At 35.2% G+C, this 21255-nt stretch overlaps 1 protein-coding gene across 1 annotated transcript in view; it reads left to right on the forward strand.

Annotated features, from left to right (window-relative positions):
• Nucleotides 1–660: 660 nt before the first annotated feature.
• Nucleotides 661–21255, forward strand: part of LOC100374253 (E3 ubiquitin-protein ligase RMND5A-like) — a 41021-nt gene continuing 20426 nt past the window's right edge. Inside the window, exon 1 of the mRNA XM_085504378.1 lies at nt 661–825. Coding sequence (XP_085360504.1) covers nt 690–825 — 136 coding nt within the window. The 5' untranslated portion in view covers nt 661–689. The remainder of the gene's footprint in view (nt 826–21255) is intronic.

The following is a 21255-nucleotide window of genomic DNA, read 5'->3' on the forward strand; positions in this document are numbered from 1 at the left end:
ATCGACAGTACGATGGGTACAGGTTTCCAGGTATTTTTTCCTCAAAGGGTTTTTTATTCCTGGTTTTTCCTGGGCGGTCGGCGTGCCAGTAACGGGGGTTACTATTTTGTCGATGTTTTTTGTCAGTTATTTTAAATGTTTCTTTAACCGAGTATTAAATGTTGATTTCGAGCATCAATAGTCGATCTTTTTTGCAGTTCATGTAAGTTATTTTTTCTCTCATATAGTTTATTTCAATTTGAACACTACATGCAATGTAATGGCAGCCGTTTTTAGTCGGCTTTATTAGTATGTTTTGTTAAATAAATGGTTCGCCGGACCGACTGCACATACGTGGCCGAACCTGGCATGAACCTTATCTTATGTAAGTGTGTGTTGTACATTGTCGGATGTGACGAGTCTAGTAAAGACACAAAATATCCTTGTTTTGTAACGACGCCCTCTAGTGACTCAAATGTGAATCATTATGATCCCCTATCTCAGTCAAATGAATACTAGTTTTTATTAGTTAGGAGATTTATAAGTAAAATTTTCCTCGCATAAATATCCTAAGAAGGAATGTAGTATATGTACGAATCGTATCATTTGAAGGTGATATTTTTGCTGTACATGATATTAGATAATTTTAGCCATATTGTATATTACAGCTAACTTGTGGGGCTAACTTTAGCAGGTCAAAATATTCCAAAATGGATGCGTGCGTTAGTGTTGAACGCGAAGTGGATAAAGTATTTGCGAAATTTCACCAGATCGGTGCTCATAGTCAGCGAACCCTTGGTGACCTCATACACCATGTAGAGGAAATAAGGAATGAACTAAAAGAAGGTGAGTGTCGTTTTGTTGTACTGAGGGGTCGGTGGTTAACAACGACGGACAATCGGGTTGTTTAATGTTTTGGTCGCTTCTATTCTCAAAACAAAGCTGCTGCTGAGTGTGAAATGTGAAACAACAAACACATTTCTTTTCAAAATGGTGATTCTGGATAGTATAAATACATAGTAATTGAAATTTCATAGTGTATTTAATAGTTTTTATATAATGTATTAGCATTTTGCTCAAAGAAAATACAGGAAGATGAAACTAGTACAAGGTCATTTTGGGTTCATGGCTGATTACGTATACTATTTATATAAAATAGTGACGAAATAGGACCTACATGATATGAGTAATGACTGTAAATAAAATCTACCCCTGTTATATGTCTGCTGGTTTTAACATTCCTCGTATTAAATATCATGTCATCACACTTCTTAAAATATCAAGGCAATTGTGTTGTAAGTGCATTTGCCTTCTCAACTGAATTTCATAGTAAGTCACAGTCAACTGTATTTATGTTTATGTTATTGCAAAGTAGCTACTCTCAGTATTGTATTTGCTCTATTACAAGCGCCTATAAACCCAATTTCGCATTTGGTGTATTCTGAATCGTTAAAATCAATTATCTACGTAGAAACGCACCTTTAATTTACATATTCGTATAGAGCAAATTTGATATGTGTTTAATTTTCAGGCAATTTAGGTTTTTATTTGTATTAACCTATATATGTTGTTAAACTCAAAATATGCTGCTTGGTTCAAACAAGTTTATATATATATGTATGTATGTATAATTATTATGACTGTTTAACATTTTACATGGCCCATAAATGTCTGCTATTATTGCTTGTATGAAAAACTACTCAGAAAAGACAGAAATATATGGTCAATAGTGCTATTGCTGGCATTATCCAGTGGCCACCATATTTACGTCTCTTGTAAAAAAAAAAAATGCAAGATTACAAGATCCTTATCTTTTTAATTACCTAATGCAACTTACTCCAGTACATGTATAGTAAAATACATTTAAATCTTTATTTTTTGTAGACTGGTTTTTAGTTTATTTCCTTTCAAATCTTAAGGTAGCGAGACTATTATTTGTGTTGAAAATTACGATTTTCACATTTATTTATTAATTGATGAAATGCACCATAAACTTTCATATGATAAAGTCAATATAACATAGAATGTCATGTAAGTTGGTTAAAATATAGATTTTCTGAAGGGAAGCAAGGCAGCCTCAGTAGTGTTTTCCAAAATCAACAACACAGGTTTAATCTGTGTGCCTATAAGTTTCAAAGATAAACTCAAGACAAAGCAATGTTAGGATGTGTTATCAGTAGCTATCTGACACACAATGAGTGTTTCCAAACATTTGAGTGGTTTGTCTCCGCCCCTGTTTGTTTCACAGATTAGTCATTTGCATATGAATGTGTCAGACACAAGGTCACACAGCCACTGAAAAAAAATCATTGATTTTGGTGTTTTCATATGCCGAATTTATCTAATTATAGCGATCCCATTCCTTTATTTTTTGGTTTCCAATAGCCTTACACATTTGGATGTCCCTACACATGTTAAAGCAGACTTTGATGGGAAAACAAATTGATTGTGCCGATAAACAAGCTTGAAAATCTTTGCTGTTACTTTATGGACGTTTTCTAGGAGTTTATGTTTTTCAAAATACAAGGTCTTTAACAAAAAATAACGTATACTTATTGTCGTCGGATTAACACCAAATTTTCACAGCTTTAAGGTGACAATGAGAGGAACTTGAATGTGTCCAGACAAACTATTTCATCGATTATTTACCAACGAGTTGTGGTTTGAGTTGGGGGCAATGCGACTAAAACAGTAATTGAAATTCAGGACACTATTTTTTAAAACGCTTTGCTTGAATAAAACTAACCAGACACATTCAGTTTACCAGACTATTGAACAACTAGGAAAATTGAAAAAAATACTTCTTATCGCCAGCATAAATGCGTAATTATTTTTTTTACAGAAAAAGTAATTTTTCACCTTTGATTGAGTAACGCGTCGTAGATTGCAGATACGGGCAAGCAAAGTACACTTGTGAAAAGCTTGAAGTCTGGCGATTCTAAAAATATATACTTTCCCGGGTCTATTTGTAGTCATTTAGTCACAATTAGAAGATGAAAACAAGTATGCAAATAATAGTCCCGCTACCTTAAAAGAGTTTGATTTATACTAGTGATGTGTATTTTCTTGCTTGTCTGAAAATCGTGTTTCTACTGTATGATAAATATGGAAAAACAGTTACATCATTTTGAGGAAAGTGTTGTCTGGGCTTTCACTAACCCTTCACCAGTTGGTAGAAGTACATTGAGATTTGGCTTCAGTAATTGTGACTTTCATTGTCCGTGGCTAGGACTAGTTTTAAACTATTATTCTGAGGAAATAGTCATCATTTAAAAACATGTGATCACCCTTCAATATGAAGTGTATAGTTTTAATTTTCCACATGAATCTGAAAATTTTGTTACCTCCCTATTTATGAAATGGCTAAAACTCTTAGTACATGGCTAAAACAAACAATGTAGCATTAGCCTCTGCGAATAAAAATATTCTGTGCTTTTGTCATTGAAAGTCAAGGCCTACAAGTAAAATCTGTGTTTACAGTATTTATTAATTAAACTCAATGCCAAACAACATTAACATAGCAAGATATCGATACGTAAATTGTGAAAAATTTATCTCACAACCTCTGGATATTTTCTTGTAATCTTCCACCTATGACAAAACATAGCCCTTAAATTTTGTCACACACAAACAATAAACAGAATAAATTGTATAATGTGTAAAAGAGGTGTATCTTGTGTTAACAAAAAATACACAAAATAAATTAAGTGAAAGTTACACAAAGGCTAATGTCACATGAAATGTGAAAACCCTGCAGGCACAACCCGGTGCCCATCTTTATATACTTGTAAGTGATTCAATGTACAATCTTGGTATATAGCGTTTATGCTATGCTTTCAGTGCTCACATTATGATGATGGCCGTTATAAATTGACACTAATGACATAGAAAAATGTTTTATTAAATATAAAAATTGGATAAAATAGACTAATAGTTACAATCTGATTAAAATCTGATGTACTGTACAGTGTGAATTTAATTTAATTTTATATTAATTTTATTTTATTTTACTAAATCTTTGTATTATTTTAAAATTTTGTAATTGTTTATATTATTATTACGTGCATCTAATTTTTTATTTTTAACTATCGCCACATACATCTGAACCAACACATATATAACAAGATTTCAACAAAATCCCCTCTGACTTGTTTAGTCAACCAATCATAGATTCCCTTCTATAGCCCTCCTGGTGATGTCACCAGTCAGAAACAGATCGCAAACACACTCAAATAAAATGGCGAATTCTATCGATGTTCTAGTTAATAATGCCCAGTGTTGAAGAGATGATTGAATAAACAAACCTTGCCTGGCAAAGATACAGCAGAAAGTGTACACATTAGTTGGAAATAAAAAAAAAATATAAAATGTAATGAAAAAAATTGTAAAATGCTGTGAAATCTCTTTTGTAATTTATTTAGCAAATGTATTTATTTATTGGTGGGCAAAATATATTGTACAGAAAGATTGTCCATAGAGTATTGCTACTCTGAAATTATGAATTGCAAAAAATATGATACTAGAGCGTGAAACTGTCACTTTCTCGCAACTCATTTACACTTATTTCATCCTTGCCAATAAAATTGAACAACTGATATTTTTCGATGTTGTGGTATCGTGGAATTTTGAAATCAAACCAATAAACATCAACATTTTAATGACAAGAATTCAAATCCAAATTCTAATTATCAAATGTCAACACAGATTTGCGAAAAAATGTATTTGCATGGCAGGAACAAACATCCAGTCTTGCCAAATTTTGAAAAGTGCCTGCTTCTCACACTTTACCAATTTGAGATGCGAGTGAGTGTACCAGTACTAATACTGAAGTCAATCTAAATGTTACTGCAAATCAAGTATGCAATAATTACATTCATAATAATCAATAGCATATTGAGATCACTGGAGCAATAACGATCTAGATGGTACATGTCTGGTCGTGTTTTTGTACAACTTACAAGAAAATATGATCAAGAGCATGTCACAAAAATGTTATTGTCCGTCGCAGTAATTAATTATGGAACAGCAGCTGTAGCTCATATGGCTTTTCCTTGGCACAAACATGTGCGAATGAACAATAGAATATGAATTTTAGCCATACAACAGTATCTTATTTTAGAGTATCTAACCACCTTTTCCGGGCCTTCAAATTGAGAAGACTGTCTTCAAAATGAAACCCACGCCACGTAACACAATCTTTCTTGTACATTGTAATTGTTTATTAATTAGGGGCCCAAGCCTGTAGGGCGTGGCCCCTATTCTTATTGTTCGGTTTTTTAGGGGCCCAAGCCTGTAGGGCGTGGCCCCTATTCTTATTGTCCGGTTTTTAGGGGCCCAAGCCTGTAGGGCGTGGCCCCTATTCGTATTGTTCGTTTTTTAGGGGCCCAAGCCCGAAGGGCGAGGCCCCTATTCTTATTGTCCGGTTTTTTCTTCTTTCTTTCTTTCTTTCTTTCTTTCTTTCTTTCTTCCGTAACTTTTTTCGTCAAGCCGTTTGAGAAAACTGCTGAATGGAATGGTCTGATAATGGTCTATACTGATAGTCCCTAATGTGAACTGGTGCAACATGCTTTCAGAATTTCGATTGGTCAATTAGTTTGGCAGCCATATTGGATTGAAATAAAACCGGAAGTGGCTGTTTGACCACTTTCTGAGGGTCTAGGCGTCTAGATTTTTTTATGGTATATAGTACAACTCATGTGTAATTAATATCAGCAATAAAAACTTTAGCGGTCATGTGACTTTTCCCGCCATTTTGTTTTTCCTAAAAACGGCAAAAAACACTTAAAAATCTTCTTCTTCAGAACCACCAAGCAGAATGCTCTCATATGTAGTATTTAGCTTCTATATATGAATCCCATTTATGTTTGAAAAAAATGTTTACGATTGGTCACGTGGTTTGGCCACCATTTTGGATTTCTTCTAAACAGGAAGTAGTTTTTTACTCTGGCAACACTTGAGGGAATATTTTCAATTTTGCTTCATGGCATCTGTGTATCAAGCCCTTTCAGAAACCTAAAAAAAATTTCAGATCAGTCACATGGTTTGGCCGCCATTTTGGATTTTAAGCAAAATTGACCAAAAGTTTGGGTATTTGTTTCTCAGAGACGATTCAACCATTCTACTAAATGTTTTTATATTTACCATGCCTGGCCTTAGCTGCATACGAGAAAAATAATATTATTTTGATCAGTCAGGTGGTTTGGCCGCCATCTTGGATTTTGTGAAAATAGAAATTATGCAACTACATGTACATGTTTTGTATTAGTCTGATTTCTTTCAAATTTTGTATGTGCATTTGTGTCATCAGATGCATCATTTTGCCCCAATAGCACACTGTTAGGCCACGTGGCTGGGCACCCATGGGGTGGGGGGCTTCTAACCTCATTAATATGCATAACTGTTATAACTCAAGCACTGTTGTAGTTAGGATGATAAATCCTGTGTTATTATGACAACCTTGAACAAGAGATTCGATTAAAATAACAAATGACCATATATGGTCATGTGAGCTCATTAATATGCATAACTGTCATATCTCAAACACTGTTGCAGTTAGGAAGTGGAATCCTGTGTTATTATGACAACATTGAACAAAAGATTTGATTAAAATAACAGATGACCATATATAGTCACGTGAGCTCATTAATATGCGTAATCGTTATATCTCAAACACTGTTGCAGTTAGGAAGATGAAACCTGTGTTATTATGACAACATTTAACAATTGATTTCATTAAAATAACAGATTACCATATATGGTCATGTGAACTCATTAATATGCATAACCATTATATCTCAAACACTGTTGTAATTAGGAAGATGATTCATGTGTTATCATGACAGCAGTGAACCTGAGATTTGATTACAATAACAGATGACCATATATGGTCATGTGAACTCATTAATATGCATAACCATTATATCTTAAACACTGTTGCAGTTAGGAAGATGAATCCTGTGTTATTATGACAACAGTGAACAAGAGATTTGATTAAAAATAACAGATGACCATATATGGTCATGTGAACTCATTAATATGCAAAGCAGTCATATCTAAAACACTGTCGCAGAGCAGGATATGTAACAAGTGTCATTATGAAAACATTGAATGAAAGATGTAACTGACATTAGAAATGGCTATATATGATTATGTAATTTCATTATTGTGCATAAGAACATGGCTCATTATATATCCTGAAAACCATATTTCGATAACCAAACCAGGTTAATACATGGTACCAACTTCATTTTGACCTCATGTTACTGATAATTCAAGCTACCTGATTGTCTAACATGTGACCACATTAATTATGAAACAGAATCTTGTCAGCTTGGGCCCCGGTGACGCCGCTTGCGGCTTTAATTAGGGGCCCAAGCCCAAAGGGCGAGGCCCCTATTCTTATTGTTCGGTTTTTTCTTCTTTCTTCTTCTTTCTTCCACAACTTCTTTCGTCAAGCCGTTTGAGAAAACTGCTGAACTGAATAGTCTGAAAATGCTCTCTACTGATAGTCCCTAATGTGAACTGGTGCAACATGCTTTCAGAATTTCGATTGGTCAATTAGTTTGGCAGCCATGTTGAAATGAAATAAAACCGGAAGTGGCTGTTTGACCACTTTCTGAGGGTCTAGGCGTCTAGATTTTTTTATGGTATATAGTACAACTCATGTGTAATAGATATCAGCAATAAAAACTTTAGCGGTCATGTGACTTTTCCCGCCATTTTGTTTTTCCTAAAAACGGCAAAAAACACTAAAAAATCTTCTTCTTCAGAACCACCAAGCAGAATGCTATCATATGTAGTATTAAGCTTCTATATATGAATCCCATTTATGTTTGAAAAAATTATTACGATTGGTCAAGTGGTTTGGCCACCATTTTGGATTTCTTCTAAACAGGAAGTAGTATTTTACTCTGGCAACACTTGAGGGATTATTTTCAATTTTGCTTCATGGCATCTGTATATCAAACGCTTTCAGAAACCTAAGAAAGATTTCAGATCAGTCACATGGTTTGGCCGCCATCTTGGATTTTAAGCAAAATTGACCAAAAGTTTGGGCATTTGTTTCTCAGAGGTGATTCAACCAATCTACTAGATGTTTTTATATTTACCATGCCTGGCCTTAGCTCCATTTGAGAAAAATAATATTATTTTGATCAGTCACGTGGTTTGGCCACCATCTTGGATTTTGTGAAAATAGAAATTATGCAACTACATGTTTTGTATTAGTCTGATTTCTTTCAAATTTTGTATGTGCATTTGTGTCATCAGATGCATCATTTTGCCCCAATAGCACACTGCTAGGCCACGTGGCTGGGCACCCATGGGGTGGGGGCTTCTAACCTCATTAATATGCATAACTGTTATAACTCAAGCACTGTTATAGTTAGGATGATGAATCCTGTGTTATTATGACAACGTTGAACAAGAGATTCGATTAAAATAACAAATGACCATATATGGTCATGTGAGCTCATTAATATGCATAACTGTCATATCTCAAACACTGTTGCAGTTAGGAAGTGGAATCCTGTGTTATTATGACAACATTGAACAAAAGATTTGATTAAAATAACAGATGACCATACATGGTCATGTGAGCTCCTTAATATGCATAATCGTTATATCTCAAACACTGTTGCAGTTAGGAAGATGAATCCTGTGTCATTATGACAACAGTGAACAAGAGATTTGATTAAAATAACAAATAACCATATATGGTCATGTAAGCTCAATAATATGAGTAATCGTTATATCTTAAACACTTTTGCAGTTAGGAAGATGAATCCGGCGTCATTATGACAACAGTGAACAAGAGATTTGATTAAAATAACAGATGACCATATATGGTCATGTGAACTCATTAATATGCATAGCTGTCATATCTGAAACACTGTCGCAGAGCAGGACATATAACTAGTGTCATTATGAAGACATTGAATGAAAGAGATAACTGACATTAGAAATGGCTATATATGATTATTGTAATCTCATTATTGTGCATAAGAACATGGCTCATTATATATCCTGAAAACCATATTTCGATAACCAAAGCAGGTAAATACATGGTACCAACTTCATTTCGACCTCATGTTACTGATAATACAAACTACCTGATTGTCTAACATGTGACCTCATTAATTATGAAACAGAAACTTATCAGCTTGGGCCCCGGTGACGCCGCTTGCGGCTTTAATTAGGGGCCCAAGCCCAAAGGGCGAGGCCCCTATTCTTATTGTTCGGTTTTTTAGGGGCCCAAGCCTGAAGGGCGAGGCCCCTATTCTTATTGTCCGGTTTTTTCTTTCTTCTTTCTTTCTTCCGTAACTTTTTTCGTCAAGCCGTTTGAGAAAACTGCTGAACTTAATAGTCTGAAAATGCTCTATACTTATAGTCCCTAATGTGAACTGGTGCAACATGCTTTCAGAATTTCGATTGGTCAATTAGTTTGGCAGCCATATTGGATTGAAATAAAACCGGAAGTGGCTGTTTGACCACTTTCTGAGGGTCTAGGCGTCTAGATTTTTTTATGGTATATAGTACAACTCATGTGTAATAAATATCAGCAATAAAAACTTTAGCGGTCATGTGACTTTTCCCGCCATTTTGTTTTTCCTAAAAACGGCAAAAAACACTTAAAAATCTTCTTCTTCAGAACTACCAAGCAGAATGCACTCATATGTAGTATTTAGCTTCTTTATATGAATCCCATTTATGTTTGAAAAAATGTTTACGATTGGTCACGTGGTTTGGCCACCATTTTGGATTTCTTCTAAACAGGAAGTAGTTTTTTACTCTGGCAACACTTGAGGGAGTATTTTCAATTTTGCTTCATGGCATCTGTGTATCAAGCCCTTTCAGAAACCTAAAAAAAATTTCAGATCAGTCACATGGTTTGGCCGCCATTTTGGATTTTAAGCAAAATTGACCAAAAGTTTGGGTATTTGTTTCTCAGAGACGATTCAACCAATCTACTAGACGTTTCTATATTTACCATGCCTGGCCTTAGCTGCATACGAGAAAAATAATATTACTTTGATCAGTCACGTGGTTTGGCCGCCATCTTGGATTTTGTGAAAATAGAAATTATGCAACTACATGTTTTGTATTAGTCTGATTTCTTTCAAATTTTGTATGTGCATTTGTGTCATCAGATGCATAATTTTGACCCAATAGCACACTGTTAGGCCTCGTGGCTGGGCACCCATGGGGTGGGGGCTTCTAACCTCATTAATATGCATAACTGTTATAACTCAAGCACTGTTGTAGTTAGGATGATGAATCCTGTGTTATTATGACAACCTTGAACAAGAGATTCGATTAAAATAACAAATGACCATATATGGTCATGTGAGCTCATTAATATGCATAACTGTCATATCTCAAACACTGTTGCAGTTAGGAAGTGGAATCCTGTGTTATTATGACAACATTGAACAAAAGATTTGATTAAAATAACAGATGACCATATATAGTCACGTGAGCTCATTAATATGCGTAATCGTTATATCTCAAACACTGTTGCAGTTAGGAAGATGAATCCTGTGTCATTATGACAACAGTGAACAAGAGATTTGATTAAAATAACAGATAACCATATATGGTCATGTGAACTCATTAATATGCATAACCATTATATCTAAAACACTGTTGCAGTTAGGAAGATAAATCCTGTGTCATTATGACAACAATGAACAAGAGATTTGATTAAATTAACAGATAACCATATATGGTCATGTGAACTCATTAATATGCATAGCAGTCATATCTAAAACACTGTCGCAGTTAGGAAGATGAATCCTGTGTTATTATGACAACAGTGAACAAGAGATTTGATTAAAATAACAGATGACCATATATGGTCATGTGAACTCATTAATATGCATAACCATTATATCTTAAACACTGTTGCAGTTAGGAAGATGAATCCTGTGTTATTATGACAACAGTGAACAAGAAATTTGATTAAAATAACAGATGACCATATATGGTCATGTGAACTCATTAATATGCAAAGCAGTCATATCTAAAACACAGTTGCAGAGCAGGACATGTAACTCGTGTCACTATGAAGACATTGAATGAAAGATGTAACTGACATTAGAAATGGCTATATATGATTATGTAATCTCATTATTGTGCATAAGAACATGGCTCATTATATATCCTGAAAACCATATTTCAATAACCAAACGAGGTAAATACATGGTACCAACTTCATTTCGACCTCATGTTACTGATAATACAATCTACCTGCAGCTGATTGTCTGACATGTGACCTCATTAATCATGAAACAGAATCTTATCAGCTTGGGCCCCGGTGACGCCGCTTGCGGCTTTAATTCTTCTTTCTTCTTCTTTCTTCCACAACTTCTTTCGTCAAGCCGTTTGAGAAAACTGCTGAACTGAATAGTCTGAAAATGCTCTATACTTATAGTCCCTAATGTGAACTAGTGCAACATGCTTTCAGAATTTTGATTGGTCGTCTAGTTTGGCAGCCATGTTGGATTGAATTAAAACCGGAAGTGGTTGTTTGACCACTTTCTGAGGGTCTAGGCGTCTAGATTTTTTTATGGTGTATAGTACAACTCATGTGTAATAAATATCAGCAATAAAAACTTTAGCGGTCATGTGACTTTTCCCGCCATTTTGTTTTTCCTAAAAACGGCAAAAAACATTTAACAATCTTCTTCTTCAGAACCACCGGGCAGAATGCTCTCATATGTAGTATTTAGCTTCTATATATGAATCCGATTTATGTTTGAAAAAATGTTTATGATTGGTCACGTGGTTTGGCCACCATTTTGGATTTCTTCTAAACAGGAAGTAGTTTTTTACTCTGGCAACACATGAGGGATTATTTTCAATTTTGCTTCATGGCATCTATGTATCAAGCCCTTTCAGAAACCTAAAAAAAAATTCAGATCAGTCACGTGGTTTGGCCGCCATCTTGGATTTTGTGAAAATAGAAATTATGCAACTACATGTTTTGTATTAATCTGATTTCTTTCAAATTTTGTATGTGCATTTGTGTCATCAGATGCATCATTTTGCCCCAATAGCACACTGTTAGGCCATGTGGCTGGGCACCCATGGGGTGGGGGCTTCTAACCTCATTAATATGCATAACTGTTATAACTCAAACACTGTCGCAGTTAGGGTGATGAATCCTGTGTTATTATGACAACAGTGAACAAGAGATTTGATTAAAATAACAGATGACCATATATGGTCATGTGAACTCATTGATATGCATAACCATTATATCTTAAACACTGTTGCAGTTACGAAGATGAATCCTGTGTTATTATGACAACAGTGAACAAGAGATTTGATTAAAATAACAGATGACCATATATGGTCATGTGAACTCATTAATATGCATAGCCATCATATCTAAAACACTGTCGCAGAGCAGGACATATAACTAGTGTCATTATGAAGACATTGAATGAAAGATGTAACTGACATTAGAAATGGCTATATATGATTATGTAATCTCATTATTGTGCATAAGAACATGGCTCATTATATATCATGAAAACCATATTTCGATAACCAAACCAGGTAAATACATGGTACCAACTTCATTTCGACCTCATGTTAATGATAATACAAGCCACCTGATTGTCTAACATGCGACCTCATTTATTATGAAACAGAATCTTGTCATGATAGATCAGCTTGGGCCCCGGTGACGCCGCTTGCGGCTTTAATCTTCTTTCTTCTTTCTTTCTTTCTTCCGTAACTTTTTTCGTCAAGCCGTTTGAGAAAACCGCTGAACAGAATGGTCTGATAATGCTTCATACTGATAGTCCATAATGTGAACTGGTGCAACATGCTTTCAGAATTTCGATTGGTCAATTAGTTTGGCAGCCATATTGGATTGAAATAAAACCGGAAGTGGCTGTTTGACCACTTTCTGAGGGTCTAGGCATCTAGATTTTTTATGGTATATAGTACAACTCATGTGTAATAGATATCAACAATAAAAACTTTAGCGGTCATGTGACTTTTCCCGCCATTTTGTTTTTCCTAAAAACGGCAAAAAACACTTGAAAATCTTCTTCTGCAGAACCACTATGCAGAATGCTCTCATATGTAGTATTTGGCTTCTATATATGAATCCAATTTACGTTTGAAAAAATTGTTATGATTGGTCACATGGTTTGGCCGCCATTTTGGGTTTCTTCTAAACAGGAAGTAGTTTTTTACTCTGGCAAAACTTGAGGGATTATTTTCAATTTTGCTTCATGGCATCTGTGTATCATTCCCTTTCAGTAACCTAAAAAAGATTTCAGATCAGTCACATGGTTTGGCCGCCATCTTGGATTTTAAGCAAAATTGATCAAAAGTTTGGGCATTTGTTTCTCAGAGGTGATTCAACCAATCTACAAGATGTTTTTATATTTACCATGCCTGGCCTGATCTCCATATGAGAAAAATAATATTATTTTGATCAGTCACATGGTTTGGCCGCCATCTTGGATTTTATGAAAACAAACCATGTGCATTTACATGTGTTGTATTGGTCCGATTTGGCTAAAATTGTACATGTGCATTCTACTCATGAGATGCATTCTTTCAACCGAATGGCACGTGGCTGGGTTTTGTCGCCAAGCGCCTAAGGGGTGGGGGCTTCTAACCTCATTAATATGCATACCTGATATATCTCAAGCACTGTTGGAGTTAGGAAGATGAAACCTGTGTTATTATGACAACATTAAACAATTGATTTCATTAAAATAACAGATTACCATATATGGTCATGTGAACTCATTAATATGCATAACCATTATATCTCAAACACTGTTGTAGTTAGGAAGATGATTCCTGTGTTATCATGACAACAGTGAACAAGAGATTTGATTAAAATAACAGATGACCATATATGGTCATGTGAACTCATTAATATGTATAACCATTATATCTTAAACACTGTTGCAGTAAGGAAGATGAATCCTGTGTTATTATGACAACAGTGAACAAGAGATTTGATTAAAATAACAGATGACCATATATGGTCATGTGAACTCATTAATATGCATAACCATTATATCTTAAACACTGTTGCAGTTAGGAAGATGAATCCTGTGTTATTATGACAACAGTGAACAAGAGATTTGACTAAAATAACAGATGACCATATATGGTCATGTGAACTCATTAATATACATAGCAGTCATATCTAAAACACTGTCGCAGAGCAGGACATGTAACTAGTGTCATTATGAAGACATTGAATGAAAGATGTAACTGACATTAGAAATGGCTATATATGATTATGTAATCTCATTATTGTGCATAAGAACATGGCTCATTATATATCCTGAAAACCATATTTCAATAACCAAACCAGGTAAATACATGGTACCAACTTCATTTTGAACTCATGTTACTGATAATTCAAGCTACCTGCTTGTCTAACATGTGACCTCATTAATTATGAAACAGAATCTTATCAGCTTGGGCCCCGGTGACGCCGCTTGCGGCTTTAATTTCTTCTTCTTTCTTCTTCTTTCTTCCACAACTTCTTTCGTCAAGCCATTTGAGTAAACCGCTGGACGGAATGGTCTGATAATGCTCTATACTGATAGTGCCTAATGTGAACTGGTGCAACATGCTTTCAGAATTTCGATTGGTCAATTAGTTTGGCAGCCATATTGGATTGAAATAAAACCGGAAGTGGCTGTTTGACCACTTTCTGAGGGTCTAGGCGTCTAGATTTTTTTATGGTATATAGTACAACTCATGTGTAATAGATATCAGCAATAAAAACTTTAGCGGTCATGTGACTTTTCCCGCCATTTTGTTTTTCCTAAAAACGGCAAAAACTACTAAAAAATCTTCTTCTTCAGAACCACCAAGCAGAATGCTCTCATATGTAGTATTTAGCTTCTATATATGAATCCCATTTATGTTTGAAAAAATGTTTACGATTGGTCACGTGGTTTGGCCACCATTTTGGATTTCTTCTAAACAGGAAGTAGTTTTTTACTCTGGCAACACTTGAGGGAATATTTTCAATTTTGCTTCATGGCATCTGTATATCAAGCCCTTTCAGAAACCTAAAAAAAATTTCAGATCAGTCACATGGTTTGGCCGCCATTTTGGATTTTAAGCAAAATTTACCAAAAGTTTGGGTATTTGTTTCTCAGAGACGATTCAACCAATCTACTAGATGTTTTTATATTTACCATGCCTGGCCTTAGCTGCATACGAGAAAAATAATATTATTTTGATCAGTCACGTGGTTTGGCCGCCATCTTGGATTTTGTGAAAATAGAAATTATGCAACTACATGTTTTGTATTAGTCTGATTTCTTTCACATTTTGTATGTGCATTTGTGTCATCAGATGCATCATTTTTCCCCAATAGCACACTGCTAGGCCACGTGGCTGGGCACCCATGGGGTGGGGGCTTCTAACCTCATTAATATGCATAACTGTTATAACTCAAACACTGTCGCAGTTAGGGTGATGAATCCTGTGTTATTATGACAACAGTGAACAAGAGATTTGATTAAAATAACAGATGACCATATATGGTCATGTGAACTCATTGATATGCATAACCATTATATCTTAAACACTGTTGCAGTTACGAAGATGAATCCTGTGTTATTATGACAACAGTGAACAAGAGATTTGATTAAAATAACAGATGACCATATATGGTCATGTAAACTCATTAATATGCATAACCATTATATCTTAAACACTGTTGCAGTTAGGAAGATAAATCCTGTGTCATTATGACAACAGTGAACAAGAGATTTGATTAAAATAACAGATAACCATATATGGTCATGTGAACTCATTAATATGCACAACCATTATATCTTAAACACTGTTGCAGTTAGGAAGATGAATCCTGTGTTATTATGACAACAGTGAACAAGAGATTTGATTAAAATAACAGATGACCATATATGGTCATGTGAACTCATTAATATGCATAGCAGTCATATCTGAAACACTGTCGCAGAGCAGGACATGTAACAAGTGTCATTATGAAGACATTGAATGAAAGATGTAACTGACATTAGAAATGGCTATATATGATTATGTAATCTCATTATTAAGAACATGGCTCATTATATATCCTGAAAACCATATTTCGATAACCAAACCAGGTAAATACATGGTACCAACTTCATTTTGACCTCATGTTACTGATAATTCAAGCTACCTGATTGTCTAACATGTGACCACATTAATTATGAAACAGAATCTTGTCAGCTTGGGCCCCGGTGACGCCGCTTGCGGCTTTAATTAGGGGCCCAAGCCCAAAGGGCGAGGCCCCTATTCTTATTGTTCGGTTTTTAGGGGCCCAAGCCCGAAGGGCGAGGCCCCTATTCTTATTGTCCGGTTTTTAGGGGCCCAAGCCTGAAGGGCGAGGCCCCTATTCTTATTGTCCGGTTTTTTCTTCTTTCTTCTTTCTTTCTTTCTTCCGTAACTTTTTTCGTCAAGCCGTTTGAGAAAACCGCTGAACGGAATGGTCTGATAATGTTCTATACTGATAGTCCCTAATGTGAACTGGTGCAACATGCTTTCAGAATTTTGATTGGTCAATTAGTTTGGCAGCCATATTGGATTGAAATAAAACCGGAAGTGGCTGTTTGACCACTTTCTGAGGGTCTAGGCGTCTAGATTTTTTTGTGGTATATAGTACAACTCATGTGTAATAAATATCAGCAATAAAAACTTTAGCGGTCATGTGACTTTTCCCGCCATTTTGTTTTTCCTAAAAACGGCAAAAAACACTTAAAAATCTTCTTCTTCAGAACCACCAAGTAGAATGCTCTCATATGTAGTATTTAGCTTCTATATATGAATCCCATTTATGTTTGAACATTTTTTTACGATTGGTCATGTGGTTTGGCCACCATTTTGGATTTCTTCTAAACAGGAAGTAGTTTTTTACTCTGGCAACACTTGAGGGATTATTTTCAATTTTGCTTCATGGCATCAGTGTATTAAACCCTTTCAAAAATCTAAAAAAAAATTCAGATCAGTCACATGGTTTGGCCGCCATTTTGGATTTTGTGAAAATAGAAATTATGCAACTACATGTTTTGTATTATTCTGATTTCTTTCAAATTTTGTATGTGCATTTGTGTCATCAGATGGATCATTTTGCCCCAATAGCACACTGTTAGGCCACGTGGCTGGGCACCCATGGGGTGGGGGCTTCTAACCTTATTAATATGCATAACTGTTATAACTCAAGCACTGTTGTAGTTAGGATGATGAATCCTGTGTTATTATGACAACGTTGAACAAGAGATTCGATTAAAATAACAAATGACCATATATGGTCATGTGAGCTCATTAATATGCATAACTGTCATATCTCAAACACTGTTGCAGTTTGGAAGTGGAATCCTGTGTTATTATGACAGCATTGAACAAAAGATTTAATTAAAATAACAGATGACCATATATAGTCATGTGAGCTCATTAATATGCGTAATCGTTATATCTCAAACACTGTTGCAGTTAGGAAGATGAATCCTGTGTCATTATGACAACAAGTGAACAAGAGATCTGATTAAAATAACAGATAACCATATATGGTCATGTGAACTCATTAATATGCATAACCATTATATCTTAAACACAGTCGCAGTTAGGAAGATAAATCCTGTGTCATTATGACAACAGTGAACAAGAGATTTGATTAAAATAACAGATAACCATATATGGTCATGTGAACTCATTAATATGCATAGCAGTCATATCTAAAACACTGTCGCAGTTAGGAAGATGAATCCTGTATTATTATGACAACAGTGAACAAGAGATTTGTTTAAAAATAACAGATGACCATATATGGTCATGTGAACTCATTAATATACATAGCAGTCATATCTGAAACACTATCGCAGAGCTGGACATGTAAGTAGTGTCATTATGAAGACATTGAATGAAAGATGTAACTGACATTAGAAATGGCTATATATGATTATGTAATCTCATTATTGTGCATAAGAACATGGCTCATTATATATCCTGAAAACCATATTTTGATAACCAAACCAGGTAAATACATGGTACCAACTTCATTTCGACCTCATGTTACTGATAATACAATCTACCTGCAGCTGATTGTCTAACATGTGACCTCATTAATTATGAAACAGAATCTTATCAGCTTGGGCCCCGGTGACGCCGCTTGCGGCTTTAATTTCTTCATCTTCTTTCTTCTTTCTTCCGTAACTTTTTTCGTCAAGCCGTTTGAGAAAACCGCTGAACGGAATGGTCTGATAATGCTTCATACTGATAGTCCATAATGTGAACTGGTGCAACATGCTTTCAGAATTTCGATTGGTCAATTAGTTTGGCAGCCATATTGGATTGAAATAAAACCGGAAGTGGCTGTTTGACCACTTTCTGAGGGTCTAGGCATCTAGATTTTTTTATGGTATATAGTACAACTCATGTGTAATAGATATCAACAATAAAAACTTTAGCGGTCATGTGACTTTTCCCGCCATTTTGTTTTTCCTAAAAACGGCAAAAAACACTTGAAAATCTTCTTCTTCAGAACCACTATGCAGAATGCTCTCATATGTAGTATTTGGCTTCTATATATGAATCCCATTTACGTTTGAAAAAATTGTTATGATTGGTCACATGGTTTGGCCGCCATTTTGGGTTTCTTCTAAACAGGAAGTAGTTTTTTACTCTGGCAAAACTTGAGGGATTATTTTCAATTTTGCTTCATGGCATCTGTATATCAATCCCTTTCAGTAACCTAAAAAAGATTTCAGATCAGTCACATGGTTTGGCCGCCATCTTGGATTTTAAGCAAAATTGACCAAAAGTTTGGGCATTTGTTTCTCAGAGGTGATTCAACCAATCTACAAGATGTTTTTATATTTACCATGCCTGGCCTGATCTCCATATGAGAAAAATAATATTATTTTGATCAGTCACATGGTTTGGCCGCCATCTTGGATTTTATGAAAACAAACCTTGTGCATTTACATGTGTTGTATTGGTCCGATTTGGCTAAAATTGTACATGTGCATTCTACTCATGAGATGCATTCTTTCAACCGAATGGCACGTGGCTGGGTTTTGTCGCCAAGCGCCTAAGGGGTGGGGGCTTCTAACCTCATTAATATGCATAACTGATATATCTCAAGCACTGTTGGAGTTAGGAAGATGAAACCTGTGTTATTATGACAACATTAAACAATTGATTTCATTAAAATAACAGATTACCATATATGGTCATGTGAACTCATTAATATGCATAACCATTATATCTTAAACACTGTTGCAGTTAACAAGATGAATCCTGTGTTATTATGACAACAGTGAACAAGAGATTTGATTAAAATAACAGATGACCATATATGGTCATGTGAACTCATTAATATGCATAACCATTATATCTTAAACACTGTTGCAGTTAGGAAGATGAATCCTGTGTTATTATGACAACAGTGAACAAGAGATTTGATTAAAATAACAGATGACCATATATGGTAATGTGAACTCATTAATATGCAAAGCAGTCATATCTAAAACACTGTCGCAGAGCAGGACATATAACAAGTGTCATTATGAAGACATTGAATGAAAGATGTAACTGACATTAGAAATGGCTATATATGATTATGTAATCTCATTATTGTGCATAAGAACATGGCTCATTATATATCCTGAAAACCCTATTTCGATAACCAAACCAGGTAAATACATGGTACCACCTTCATTTTGACCTCATGTTACTGATAATTCAAGCTACCTGACTGTCTAACATGTGACCACATTAATTATGAAACAGAATCTTGTCAGCTTGGGCCCCGGTGACGCCGCTTGCGGCTTTAATTAGGGGCCCAAGCCTGTAGGGCGTGGCCCCTATTCTTATTGTTCGGTTTTTTCTTCTTTAAACTTCTTCTTCTTTCTTCCGTAACTTTTTTCGTCGAGCCGTTTGAGAAAACTGCTGAACCAAATAGTTTGAAAATGCTCTATACTGATAGTCCCTAATATGAACTGGTGCAACATGCTTTCAGAATTTTGATTGGCCAATTAGTTTGGCAGCCATATTGGATTTAAATAAAACCGGAAGTGGCTGTTTGACCACTTTCTGAGGGTCTAGGCGTCTAGATTTTTTTATGGTATATAGTACAACTCATGTGTAATAGATATCAGCAATAAAAACTTTAGCGGTCATGTGACTTTTCTCGCCATTTTGTTTTTCCTAAAAACGGCAAAAACTACTAAAAAATCTTCTTCTTCAGAACCACCAAGCAGAATGCTCTCATATGTAGTATTTAGCTTCTATATATGAATCCCATTTATGTTTGAAAAAATGTTTACGATTGGTCACGTGGTTTGGCCACCATTTTGGATTTCTTCTAAACAGGAAGTAGTTTTTTACTCTGGGAACACTTCAGGGAATATTTTCAATTTTGCTTCATGGCATCTTTGTATCAAGCCCTTTCAGAAACCTAAAAAAAAATTCAGATCAGTCACATGGTTTGGCCGCCATTTTGGATTTTAAGCAAAATTTACCAAAAGTTTGGGTATTTGTTTCTCAGAGACGATTCAACCAATCTACTAGATGTTTTTATATTTACCATGCCTGGCCTTAGCTGCATACGAGAAAAATAATATTATTTTGATCAGTCACGTGGTTTGGCCGCCATCTTGGATTTTGTGAAAATAGATATTATGCAACTACATGTTTTGTATTAGTCTGATTTCTTTCAAATTTTGTATGTGCATTTGTGTCATCAGATGCATCTTTTTGCCCCAATAGCACACTGTTAGGCCACGTGGCTGGGCACCCATGGGGTGGGGGCTTCTAACCTCATTAATATGCATAACTGTTATAACTCAAGCACTGTTGTAGTTAGGATGATGAATCCTGTGTTATTATGACAAACTTGAACAAGAGATTTGATTAAAATAACAAATGACCATATATAGTCACGTGAGCTCATTAATATGCGTAATCGTTATATCTCAAACACTGTTGCAGTTAGGAAGATGAATCCTGTGTCATAATGACAACAGTGAACAAGAGATTTGATTAAAATAACAGATAACCATATATGGTCATGTGAACTCATTAATATGCATAACCATTATATCTTAAACACTGTCACAGTTAGGAAGATGAATCCTGTGTCATTATGACAACAGTGAACAAGAGATTTGATTAAATAACAGATAACCATATATGGTCATGTGAACTCATTAATATGCATAGCAGTCATATCTAAAACACTGACGCAGTTAGGAAGATGAATCCTGTGTTATT

Source organism: Saccoglossus kowalevskii, chromosome 10, assembly GCF_978046115.1.
Source record: "Saccoglossus kowalevskii chromosome 10, keSacKowa6.1, whole genome shotgun sequence".
NCBI lineage: Eukaryota > Metazoa > Hemichordata > Enteropneusta > Harrimaniidae > Saccoglossus > Saccoglossus kowalevskii.